Below are 13,748 nucleotides of genomic sequence, written 5' to 3'. Positions count from 1 at the left end.
TGTGGAAGGTAGGAGGCTGGGGAGCAAAATGTTTCAGCTGGGGAGAGGAAAAGGATGAGCATGTTTCTGAAACTGCCCATATGCATTATTTATTGTCCTTGACCTGGTTTATTATTATTAAAGTTTCGTTATTAAGTCTGAATTGGGGGGCATGCTGATTTTCAGCTCTGGAATCTTTGCAGGGTCCTGAGTGAATATCAACTTCAGTTCATAGCATTATTCCAACAATTGCCTATGAAGGTTTAACACACATTTCTAACCCTCCTGAAGAGATAAATGTACATGTACTGCAGGCACATATAACATAAAAGCATGTAAAGTGCTGGTGAAAAGGAATGTACATCAAGAAATCACACTTGACTCACCAGAACAACTCACAGTTCAGGAATTCTTGCATCGGTGCTGAGGAAATTTCCAGAAGATTCTCAAGGAGGGCTCAGATTTGAGTTATAAACTATATGCACATAATACCGCACCTGATTTGGGTGGGATAATGATTTTAATCTACATATAAACTGGAAAAGTCAGATGGGCAAACATAGCCTGGATGTGTTTATAGAATGTTTCTGGGATAGTTTCTGGAACACCATGTTCTGGACCAACCAGAGAGCAGCCTACATTAGACCTGGTATTGAGCAACGAGGTAGGATTAATTAATGATCTCATAGTGAAGGTGCCCTTAGGTAGTAGCGACCATAATATGATTAAATTTTACATTCGGTTTGAGGGAGAGAGGAGTGGGCACTTATGAGGGCATGAAAGCAGAGCTGGCTGAAGTGAACTGGAAAATTAGGATAAGGGATAGGTCAATAGAGATGCAATGGCAATCATTTAAGGGGATATTTCAGAATACACAAAATAGATACATTCCCACGAGTAAGAAAAAGTCCAAGGGGTGGACACACCATCTGTGGTTAACTAGAAAGGTTAAAGATAGTATAAAACTTAAAGAAAAAGTATATAGTTGTGCAAAGAAAGGTGGAAGGCCAGAAGATTGGACAGAATATAAGGAACAGCAAAGGATGACAAAAAAATTAAGAGTACGAGAGAAAGCTAGCCAGAAATCTAAACACAGATAATAAGAGTTTCTATACAGGCTAGGCTTGCATCCGCTGGAGTTTACAAGAGTAAGAGGCAATTTGATTGAAACATATAAGATCCGGAGGGGTCTTAAACAAAGGTGGATGTGGACAGAATGTTTCCTCTTGTGGGAGAATCTAGAACTGGGGGTTACTGTTTAAAAATAAGGGGTCGCCCATTTAAAACAGAGATGAGGCAAAATTTTTTCACTCAGAAGTTCGTGAGTCTTTGGAACACTTTCTGAAAAGATGGTCGAAGCAGTGTCTTTGAATATTTTTAAGGCAGAGATGGATAGATTCTTGGTAAGCAAGGGGGTGATAGGTTATCGGGGGTAGGCAGGATGCTACTATAAGATCAGTCATGATCTTATTAAATGGCGGAGCGGGCTCGAGGGGCCAAATGGCCTACTCCTGCTCCATGTTTAGTATGTTAATGATCCAAGTTTGCACTATTGTCAATGCTTGCATTGTAGACAATTGTTGGAGACAACGCAAGTTGAAAGGAAATGGAAATTTCATTATTTGTTGGAAAGGGTGGCCTGGAAATTGAGAATTGAGGTCAAAATGTTGACAGATTTACTTCCTGTTAAAAAAAAAAATGCATGCCAGATATTAATAGAATATTAAAATTAATCAGGTGTGTAACTATGTTATTTAGCAATTTATTTTTTATGGGGTTAGAGGAGAAGAGAGGGGGGAAAGCATTTCAAGTTCAGGTGCTAATTGTGATAGAAAATATTTTTGAGTTTTGTGAATATCCTGTCTTTTAGTTACACTTTTGAATAAAAATGAGCCCAAATATCCAGTTATCAGTTAGAAAACAACCAGTACTCCATAACCTGTTGAAATTTATCATTGCAGATTGCTTTACGTACTCTCGAACTTAGCTCAAGCAACATTCCTGTGTTAAATTTGAATAAGTATGACCAGCATGGCAGGAGAATGCCACTGAATGCTTATGCCCTGGACTTCTACAGACATGGTTCTTTAAAGGCTTTGTTAAATGAGAACATGTAAGTTGAGTTGCAGTACAACTTGTATCATGTGATGTCAACATGGAAGAAATAATTGAAACAATTTAATGTTTCATTCTTTTTTTTTTCCCTGCTAGGTTGCATTTGGGAGAAGCCTATAATGTCCTCAATGAGTTCCAACTAACTCTCAGTTCAATCAGGTATGAAGGAAAATCTGCTCTCAGTTTGTTGTACAGGGGGTAATATTGTAAGTCTATGCTACCAGAAGGGAAATTCATGCAGTCACATTGCATATTGATTTCTAACGAATAATAATCTTTGAGATGGAGCATCTATTGCGCACAGTGATCCAGAATGTGTTGCTGATTTTGAAAGGCTTTCCATTGGACATATTGGAAAATTAAAAACAAAAAGCTAAAAGCTACTGCGGATGCTGGAAATCCAAAACAAAAACAGAACTACCTGGAAAAACTCAGCAGGTCTGGCAGCATCGGTGGAGAAGAAAACAGTTGACGTTTCGAGTCCTCATGACCCTTCGGCAGAAGGGTCATGAGGACTCGAAATGTCAACTGTTTTCTTCTCCACCGATGCTGCCAGACCTGCTGAGTTTTTCCAGGTAATTCTGTTTTTATATTGGAAAATTACCCTTATATATAAAACAACATTTGAAATCTTGTTTGGTGCGAGCAAGGAATATGTTGGTGCCTCAGATTAACAGTGCTTCTAGTTTTCTGACTGTTAATAGCTGGAAATTCTGTAAAATAGTACATTGGATGACCTGACTTGCCAATCCTTGATCTAAACTCTTATCACGTGATTTTTAGGCATTTTGGAACTTGTTCATGTTTTGTTATATTTATCTCGCAGAAGAAATGTGGTCAAGTGGCATTCTTTGCTTCAAAATACTTTGATTGTGATTATTACAGGCAGGAGGGAGTTTAAATTAAGCAGCCCCAATTTCTCCTCTCTCCACTTGTCTGTAAACAGAAAGGTGTTCTGATTTTGATTTTCCCCTTTATAAGCGGTAGCATATTTTCCCAACCCCTCAGTTTTGGTATGATCCAATTTCTATTAATAACCCCACAGCAAACTTGAGATGGGGTAAACTGAGACAGTTAGTTTACTTGTACACGTTAAAATGCAGGAGGAGGGTCGCAATGTAGCCAATTGTGCGTTCATACAATAAAAGAGGGGTAGAGAAAGAAAGACTTACAGCACAAAGACCACAGAGAAAAGAATTATGGTTTCACGTGTGTCCAGAGTCCAGAATTCAAGTCCAGTGGTGTATTCCTTAACAGACGTTGGCAGGCTGAACTTATGTTGAGTAATCACTTTTCCAGTGGAGATGACTTCCAGGATGAGACAGGCAGAGATGAATTAGTCTTGTGGATGATTATACAGAGGCTCCAGTAGAAACAGTGTAGATGGGGCCAGGCATTCAAACCTGGATAGAACCCCTTTTCTGTGCTACTGCTGCTGCTTGGTAGATGGAAAGATGACAGACTGAGCTTTGCAGCTCCACAAGACAACATTACAGGTTCCACCAGCTAGGGGGTCATGTCACATGACTTTGAGCTCTCCACTTTGGCTTGGACATAGGGTGTGGATCCCTTTGTCTGGGTTCCTGAGATTGTTAACGTTCCAACCATTAAGAATTTGAAAGGAAGGTTGCAGGCTCTTTGTCCTAGCAAAGTAGTCTCTGGTTTGCCAGCCTGGGATCTGACATGCCAATGGCCGTGGCATGTTCCCATTGAATTTGGTCTCTGCTGTCCACAGGGGTTATTAGGGCCTCTTCAAAGATAACAAGCTGTGAATTTCCCTGATGCTGCCAGATCAGCTCTAATTGTTCGAGGGTTACAGACAGACATAGCTTCAGCTGTTTTGAAAGGTCATTGTCCAGTTTTAGAATTTTAGAAATCGGCCATGAGGATGTACATAAATATATCTATATATAAAATATGTTTTTATAAAAATATAGAGGGTGAAATTAATATTTCCCCATCAGTGCTGCGTTCTCTATTATTAAGGATGAGGAAGTGACTGATGTATGGCTCTGCTCAAGCATTGCTAACACAACCTTATTGGCTTAAAACAAAACACTCCTACAGCAATATTGTGCCATGCTTACAGTAATACCGTCGTGTCTTTTAGAATTAAAAAAATTATCAAAATTTGATAACCTACTTAGAAACAACCTACTCTAGTACTAGTATGCTGCCATGTACTTTCAGGTCCCACGTTTCCAACATTTTTACCTTATCCATGTCAACTCCTTCCATTTTACTGAGTATTCCTGCTGCACAACAGTGAAAGAAGGCAAAGAGGAATTGGAAAAAACAACATAGTTTGCAGTGTAACTGTAGCTCAATCTTGGGGCTCTGTTGTGTTTATACACCATTTGAAGTTGGCAGTCAATTTTATGACATGGTCATTTATTTGAACATACTAATTGGTAAATTTCTTTCCGTCAACCTATTCTCATGTAATATAAACAAAAATGCTGGAAATACTGGGGTCAGGCAGAATCTGTGGAGAGAGAAACAGTTCACATTTCAGGTTGATGACCGTTCATCAGAACTGGAAACGTTAGAAATGTAATAGGTTTTAGGCAAGTGAAAGGAAGGAGAGTGGAAAAAGAATAAAAGGGAAGGGCTGTGATATGGTAGAAGTTGAGATTAAATGACTAAAGAGTTGGTGGGGCAGGGCCAAAGGGAGTGGTAATGATACAAAAAAGTAAAATATGTGACTAGAGGAGGTGTGAAAGGCAGAATGTTGAGTAGTTGCTGTCTGAAAGCATAAATGAGAAAAACTGGTAAAACCGAAACCTGCAAAAAAAGGAAACAAAATTGGGCAGAGACTGCTTTCTGAAATTGTTGAACCTCATTGAGTCCAGGAGGCTGTAAAGTGCCTGATTGAGAGGTGAGGTGATGTTGCTCAAGCTTCCGTCGTTTCATTTGGAACATTGCAGGACGCTGAAGATAGAGAAGTCATCATGAAAACAAGATGGGAAATTAAAATGACAGGAGACTAGAAGTTCAGGGTCATGCTTACAGACTGAGCGGAGGTATTCCACAAAGCGGCTACCAAATTTGCATTTGGTCTTCCCAGTGTAGAGCAGATCGCATTGTGAATGGCATATTGAGTATACTAAATTGAAAGGAGTACATTGCCTTGGACAGTGAGGAGAGAGGAGATAAAATAACACGTGTTGCATCTCCTGCGTTTGAATGGAAAGGTGCAGTGGGATGGAATGGGGTGTTGGTGGTGATTGAGGAGTGGACCTGGGAGTCAAGGAGACAAGTCACTTCAGAATGCTTAAAAGGGAGTGGGAGTGGCAGAAATGACGAAGAATGATCTGTTGAATATGGAGGCTGATTGGATGGAAGGAGAGGACAAGGGGAATGCTATCGTGGTTCTAGGAGGAAGGGCAGAAGGGGTGAGAACAGGTGCTTGAAAAGGTGAGGATAAGATTGAGGATACTGTCAGCCACAGAAGGGGAAATTCTTGGTTGAGGAAAAAGGAAGACATATCAGAAGTGCTGCTCTAGAAGATAAAAGCAAAAAACTGCAAATGCTGGAAATCCAAAACAAAAACAAAAATACCTGGAAAAACTCAGCAGGTCTGGCAGCATCTGCGGAGAGGAGCACAGTTAACGTTTCGAGTCTGAATGACCCTTCAACAGAACTAGAACTAGAACAGAACTCTAGTTCTGTTGAAGGGTCATTCGGACTCGAAACGTTAACTGTGCTCCTCTCCGCAGATGCTGCCAGACCTGCTGAGTTTTCCCAGGTATTTTTGTTTTTTGTGCTGCTCTAGAAGGTTGCATTATCAGGACAGATGCAATTGCGAACCTAAGAAAATGCAATAGAGTGCTTAAAAGAAGCAGGGCGTGAGGAAGTATAAGTGAAGGGGCTACGAAAATCAGTGGGCTTGGAGTGAAGGCTATGTCCAGAAAATGGCAGCAGAGAAGTCAAGGAAGGGAAGAGAAGTTGTCAGAGACGGACAGCATGAAGGTGAGAGAAGGATGGAAGCAAAGTTGATGAAGTTTTCCAGTTCAGGGCAACAGCAGGAAATAGTATCGATACAGTCATTATTCTCATGTACTTGTTGAAATAAATTATTTGGAAATCAGCAGCGATGGAACTCTGAGCAAATGTTTTGATTTTATTTAGAGTTTGTGTGTTTAAGCCCCTTTTAATGAGACTACCTGATTCAGCATATAACTATTTTGTAAAATTTAAAGTTCTTCATTTTCCTCACCTGTCTACTCCCATTGTTTTGCACATTCTTGATGAGAAAATTTAATTTGATACCTAACATGCTGGCTGAAATTTAGTTACACTGCTGTTTTCAAACTATTTTTTCTCTCTCTTTTCCTAGCACCTCTCTCAAGGAACTGTGTGACAACAAAGATGATCTCGTTGTTTTGGCTTTTGAACAACTGAAAGATACGTTTTATCAGAAATTCGAAAAGATAAAAAGTTAATACCAATGCAATTAGAAAAAAAAACTGTCACCCACAAATGTTTTGTGGATTCTTGTTCCTGAATGTAGGGGGGTGAAAACATGACAAAAATATAGTTGTGAAGGGCATATGAAAATTTTAGAAAACGTATAGCCCATTGATGTCAACAAAAAATAAAATTAAAAAGTAGATAATTTAATGTATTGTGTTGAACTTTAATTGCACTATGTACAAACTATTAAAGGTGGCCAGCATTATAAGAAAATAACTTTTAATGCAAAACTTTATGTGGCTTCTGCACTGGAATTAATCATAACATGTATCCCCATTCTCTTTCTGTAAATTTTTGGGTTAAATCTATGCTGCTTGACAGGAGGTGCCAATCATGTTTATTGCCACCTGAAACAATTGGGAATTTGGGTACTTCTTGAGGTAGCACATAGAAGTGCCAGTATACTGTGCCACAAAGTGATGTGACTTGAGTTTGCACCTAAGATTTCCCACATGCAGCATTCCTAGCCTTGAACATAAACCAATCAGTTCTCACAGGGAAAGATAGTTGGAGAAGAGTCATCCTTGCCCTAGCTTCCATTGACCAGTTTCAGTGACATTGGGAGTGTTTCCTCTTTGTTATATCTAGGCATTGTAATAAGGCTATCTTGTGCACAATTGTTTCATCCCTGTAATTCTCTATACTTAGAATTCCATGATTTCCATGACACGGGCGATGGATTAGTACGTGAAAGCCTGGTCCTTCCCTGCACGTATATTATTAAAATAAAACCTGAAGGCAAATGGCCTTTAACTGCTCTCAACATGTCTCCTAATAGATGGGACAAGAGCAGCAATGGCAGAAGCCTGTCAGGTCATAAATACACATTAAGTTTCTATGTTTTTTGGGGGCAGAAAAGTTAAGTGGAGTTGGCTGCAGCTTCCATTTAGGAGAAAAGTGATATCAAAACCATTCTTTTAAGAGGTATTTTGCACCTTGTTATCATGATTTAAGTTTCTGGTATCTGTTTTTAATATTTTAAAGTGATTTAAATAGTAAGGACTGAGTAATTGCAAGAGTTCAGCTTTTTAAAAAAAAATAAAGCATCTTTTTTTAAACAATATTTTGCTCAAATAAAGATGTTTTAAAAACAACCTGATATTTTTGCCTAATTGTAACACCCTATTTGTCTTTGCTTACTGCAAACCAACTGCTTCCTTCTCGAAAACTGCTAATAAATGAGATCCCTCCACTAATTGTCCACTGACTCCGATATCAGATTAACCTGACACCATTCAATATTGCAGTATGAGTGGTGCTAACTGCATTTAGAGTGATCCTGTTTCATTTCAGCCCAATTTATATCCACTAACCTGAGATAAGCCTGAAAGAACTACTTGCTTTACTGTTCATGCAAGGGGCCAGCAAAGACATTTTATTTAATCATATATCTGAATCTGTCGGGCAAAAAAGCTGGGAGCAATAGCTGACCAAAAACCTGAAAATATATGGCACTGGTAACAAGTCAAAAACCTGAAACTCCTTTGCTAACAACACTGAGTGTGTACCTACACCAAAAGGCAGCTCACCAACACCTTCTCATGGGCAACAAATGTGATACTCACGTTCCGTGAAGGAATAAAAAAGTGGTGCAAAAATTGAGGCGTAAAAATAGATGTACATATCCAGATGGTGCTGTATGCGGAGACCTGTGCGTGAAGCATTGGGTTCACTTCAACGCTTGACAACTTTCTTCTACTTCCGGGAGTATATGTGGTTCCCTCAATTCAAATTTTGTTCACTGAATAGGGGTATGGAATACCACTGTTTTTCAACTATATAGTTAATATAATAACTATATTATGTTACTAATATAGTGTCTTTAAAATATCCCAAGGCATTTCATAATGGCATTATAAAACAAAGTATGACATCAAGCTACATAAGGAAACATTGGAGCACATGATCAAAAGCTTGGTCAAAGATAGGTTTTAAGCAGTGTCTTAAAGGATGGATGCAAGGTGGTGAGGTAGAAGGGGAATTCCAGACCTTAGGGCTCAGGCAGCTGTAGGCACAGCCACCAATGGTAGAACAATTAAAATTGGGATGCTCAAGAAGCCAGAATTGAAGGATTGTAGATATTGAAGGTTGCAGGCAATGTTTCCTTTAAGCTGTGCAGCCACACAGCATCTTATGGAGGTCTGGTTCTGTGATAAATAATGTGTACATGGCTTCTCAATTTAAAGAGGACATGCCCTGAATAAACCACACAACTAAATTTTAAAGAAAGAATTAGTTGCCTGGAGGGGCGAGAACAGGGGTGATGAGTGAATGGGGTGTGGTGCAAGTAAGGATATGGAGCAAAGTTTGGATGATGCCAGTTTTACAGAGGGTAGAATGTGGGAGGCTGCCAGGAGTGCATTGGAATAGAAACGTTTACTGATAAAGGCATGAATGAGGCTTCAGCAACAAATGAACTGAGGCAGGGTTGGAGTGAGAGCAATATTACAGAGGTGGAAATAGGCAGTCTTAGTTACAGCAAACAACACCAAGATTATGAACAGTGGAAATTTAATTAACTTAGATAATTCAGCAAGAGTTTCAATGGCCTGTGACAGGCAACAAGATTACAAGTGGATCATTTGTGCTAAAACCAAATTGACAGAGCTTTAGAAGCTAATAGTAATATCTGTAATTTTGGAAAGTCCAAACATAAGGCAGGAACATTTTTGGCTCCTCACACTAAGCAAGATATTGGCTGTGCAGTTTTTCATTCAAGTACCAGCTTACCTCAATCAGAAGGTTCCATTACATTCCAGGACTTGAACACCCCCCTGTCATGGGGTTGCCAACTATGGTTAAATGTAATCCTGGAGATCTTATCATGACTTGCTCCACACTCTAGCCATTTGTTGGCCAACACACCCATCTTGTGATGCACTGCCTTCCTACACCAATTTGAAAGCAAAAAGACACTCATTACCCAATTGGATGATGCTTGACTGTCAGCCAAATAGCCTCCCGCCCCATGCGTTTTCAATATTTTTATATCTGGTAAAGAGAAATATTCAAAGAAAATTTTTAAAAATCTTTAAAGTCCCTATGATTTTTTTCCAGGGTTGCACATAGCAGCATCCTGGAGATTGATCTTCAATTCCTGGAGGCTCCAGGCCAATCCTGGAGGGCTGGCAACCCTATCCAGTCACCAAACCTATAGGAATTCGTATGACTTGGATAAAAGATTGATGGAATCCGGCAGAAATTGTAATTAGCTAAAGACAGCAATTTAGGATGTTTTTTTCAAGGTTCTACCAACCGAAGCTATGATGGAAGAGTAAGATATTCCCCACAGAACATCAGAACCATCATTATTTTGACTTTTATGGGTCCTTGCCATGTATAATTCAACTTAAATGTTACTTAAAGTCTTTATGGACAGCTTAAGAACATGAAAAATGCAGAGTAAGTGCAAATTCTTTATTTTCATTCAGAAATTTATTTTTATATATAACTACCATTTTATAAATTGGGCTTTAGACCATAAGTCGTAGGAGCAGTAGTAGGCCATTCGGTCCATCGAGTCTGCTCCGCCATTCACTGAGATCATGGCTGATCTGATCATCTTCAACTTTACTTTCCTGCCTTTTCCCCATAACCCTTGATTCCCTTACTGATTAAAAATCTATCTCCACCTTAAATATGCTTAACAACCCAGCTTCTACAGCCCTCTGTGGTAAAGAATTCCACAGATTAAGTACCCTCTGAGAGAAGAAATTCCTCCTCATCTCAGTTTTAAATGGGCGACCCCTTACCCTGAGATTATGCCTTCTGGTCCTAGACTCTTCCACAAGGGGAAACAACCTCTTAGCATCTATTCTGTCAAGCCCCCTAAGAATCTTACATGTTTCAATAAGGTCATCTCTCATTCTCCTAAACTCCAATAAGTACAATCCCAACCTACTCAATCTCTCTTAAGAAAATCCTTCCATACCCAGAATCAACCTAGTGAACCTTCTCTGGGCTGCCTCCAATGCCAGTACATCTTTCCCTAGATAAGGGGACCAAAACTGTTCACAGTATTCTAGGTGTGGTCTAACTAGTGCCTTGTATAGCTTTAGCAAGACTTCCCTATTTTTATACTCCATTCCCTTTGAGATAAAGGCCAACATTCCATTTGCCTTCCCTATTACCAGTTGAACTTGTATGTTAGCTTTTTCCTCCAGTGTTGTTCTCTTATACAAGTGGTGTAGCAGAAGGTTGCATCAGCAGACACTGCTCTCAATATCTGAAGCCTACACCTTTCATTGTGCTATATTACTGAGTTAAAATAGCACAAGGCTCACAAGTGACTGAATCCATTAATGTGCCTTCCTAATTGGAAGGCAGGAAATATTAAAAACTGAACTCACTTTGTACAGGCTGTGAAACTACACATTTAGTTTAAATACATGACTTAGAGGAAAATATAGGCATACAGCACAAGTAGCAATTTACTGGCCCAGATTTATACGATCATACGTATTAGGAATGGGATTTTATGGTAAAAATGGTGAAGCTAATGGTGCTCCCTGTTATTATGGAATAAATCAGACAGCAACTGCTGATGTACTCATATGGAAATTCAGGAAGAGCTGTCAGAGCTGCACTGCTTCTCCAGTGTTCTCCCTGATGGACTCAACATTGAAACCAATGTAATAAGACCATAAGACATAGGAGCAGAAATTAGGCCATTCGGCCCATCGAGTCTGCTCCGCCATTCAATCATGGCTGATAAGTTTCTCAACCCCATTCTCCTGCCTTCTCCCCGTAACCTTTAATCCCCTTACCAATCAAGAACCTATCTATCTCGGTCTTAAATACACTCAATGACCTGGCCTTCACAGCCTTCTGTGGCAATGAATTCCATAGATTCACCACTCTCTGGCTAAAGAAGTTTCCCCTCATCTCTGTTCTAAAAGGTCTTCCCTTTACTCTGAGGCTGTGCCCTCGGGTCCTAGTCTCTCCTACTAATGGAAACATCTTCCCCATGTCCACTCTATCCAGGCCTTTCAGTATTCTGTAAGTTTCAATCAAATCCCCCCTCATCCTTCTAAACTCCATTGAGTACAGACACAGAGTCCTCAAACGTTCCTCATATGTTAAGCCTTTCATTCCTGGGATCATTCTCATGAACCTCATCTGGACCCTCTCCAGGGCCAGCCCATCCTTTCTGAGATACAGGGCCCAAAATTGCTCACAATATTCTAAATGTGGTCTGACCAGAGCCTTATAAAGCCTCAGCAGCACATCCCTGCTTTTATATTCTAGTCCTCTCGAAATAAATGCCAACATTGCATTTGCCTTCCTAACTACCGCGTCAACCTGCAAGTTAACCTTAAGAGAATCCTGGACTAGGACTCCCAAGACTCTTTGCACTCCAGATTTCTGAATTCTCTCCCCATTTAGAAAATAGTCTATGCCTCTATTCTTCCTACCAAAGTGCATGACCTCACACTTCCCCACATTGTATTCCATCTGCCACTTCTTTGCCCATTCTCCTAACCTGTCCAAATCCTTCTGCAGCCTCCCCGCCTCAATACTATCTGTCCCTCCTCCTATCTTTGTATCATCTGCAAACTTAGACAGAATGTCCTCAGTTCCTTCATCTAGATCATTAATGTATAAAGTGAAAGGTTGTGGTCCCAACACTGACCCCTGTGGAACTCCACTAGTCACTGGCCGCCATCCTGAGAAGGACTGCCTTATCCCCACTCTCTGCCTCCTGCCAGACAGCCAATCTTCTATCCATGCTAGTACCTTGCCTCTAACACCATGGGCTCTTATCTTACTGAGCAGCCTCCTATGCGCCACCTTGTCAAAGACCTTCTGGAAGTCCAAGTAGATAACATCCATTGGCTCTCCTTTGTCTAACCTACTCGTTACCTCCTCAAAGAATTCTAACAGATTTGTCAGGCATGACCTCCCCTTGATGAAACCATGCTGACTTTGCCCGATTTTACCATGCACTTCCAAGTAATGGACTCTAAAATCTTACCAACGACCGAGGTCAGGCTAATCGGCCTGTAATTTCCCGTCTTTTGCCTCACTCCCTTCTTAAACAGGGGGATTACATTAGCGATTTTCCAGTCCTCTGGGACCCTCCCTGACTCCAGTGATTCCTGAAAGATCACCACTAACGCCTCCACTATCTCTTCAGCTATCTCCTTCAGAACTCTGGGGTGTAACCCATCTGGTCCAGGTGATTTATCTACCTTCAGACCTTTCAGTTTTCCTAGCACCTTCTCCTTGGTAATGGCCACCATACTCACCTCTGCCCCCTGACTCTCTTGAACTTTGGGGATGTCACTCGTGTCTTCCACTGTGAAGACTGATGCAAAGTACCTATTCAGTTCCTCCGCCATTTCTTTTTTCCCCACTACTACTTCTCCAGCGTCATTTTCCAGTGGCCCAATGTCCACTTTTGCCTCTCTCTTACCCTTTATATATCTAAAAAAACTCTTGAATTCTACTTTTATATTACTGGCTAGTTTACCCTCATATTTAATCTTCTCCCTCCTTATTTCTTTTTTAGTTGTCCTCTGTTGGTCTTTGTAGGCCTCCCAATCCCCTGGTTTCCCACTGCTCTTCGCCGCATTGTATGCTTTCTCTTTAGCTTTTATGCTGTCCCTGACTTCCCTTGTCAGCCATGGTTGCCTCTTCCTCCCTTTAGTATGCTTCTTCTTCCTAGGGATGAATTTTTGCTGTGTCTCCCAAATTACTCACCGAAACTCCTGCCATTGCTGTTCCACTGTCTTTCCTGCTAGGCTCATCTCCCAGTCAATTCTGGCCAGCTCCTCCCTCATGCCTCTGTAGTTGCCTTTATTCAACTGTAATACCGTTACATCTGATTCCAGCTTTTTCCTCTCAAATTGCAGGGTAAATTCTATCATATTTCACTTCCTCGTAAGGGTTCCTTCACCTTAAGCTCCCTTATCAAATCTGCCTCATTACACATCACTAAATCTAGAATTGCCTGTTCCCTAGTGGGCTCCACCACAAGCTGCTCCAAAAAGCCACCTCGTAGACATTCCACAAATTCCTTTTCTTGGGATCCACTACCAACCTGATTTTCCCAGTCTACCTGCATATTGAAATCCCCTATGATCACTGTAACCTTGCCTTTCTTACATGCCTTTTCTATCTCCTGGTGTATCTTGTGCCCCACATCCTGACTACTGTTCGGAGGCCGGTACATAACT

General features: G+C 40.6%; 1 protein-coding gene across 1 annotated transcript in view; it reads left to right on the top strand.

Annotated features, from left to right (window-relative positions):
- LOC144680908 (putative ATP-dependent RNA helicase DDX60) overlaps positions 1–6,717 on the top strand; it is a 90,556-nt gene extending 83,839 nt beyond the window's left edge. Inside the window, exons 35-37 of the mRNA XM_078542453.1 lie at positions 1,941–2,092; positions 2,191–2,253; positions 6,434–6,717. Of these exons, the coding sequence (XP_078398579.1) occupies positions 1,941–2,092; positions 2,191–2,253; positions 6,434–6,539 (321 nt within the window). The 3' untranslated portion in view covers positions 6,540–6,717. The remainder of the gene's footprint in view (positions 1–1,940; positions 2,093–2,190; positions 2,254–6,433) is intronic.
- Positions 6,718–13,748: the final 7,031 nt, after the last annotated feature.

The sequence above is a fragment of the Cetorhinus maximus genome, chromosome 1 (assembly GCF_964194155.1).
Source record: "Cetorhinus maximus chromosome 1, sCetMax3.hap1.1, whole genome shotgun sequence".
Classification (NCBI taxonomy): domain Eukaryota; kingdom Metazoa; phylum Chordata; class Chondrichthyes; order Lamniformes; family Cetorhinidae; genus Cetorhinus; species Cetorhinus maximus.
This window is presented reverse-complemented; position numbering and strand designations above follow the sequence as displayed.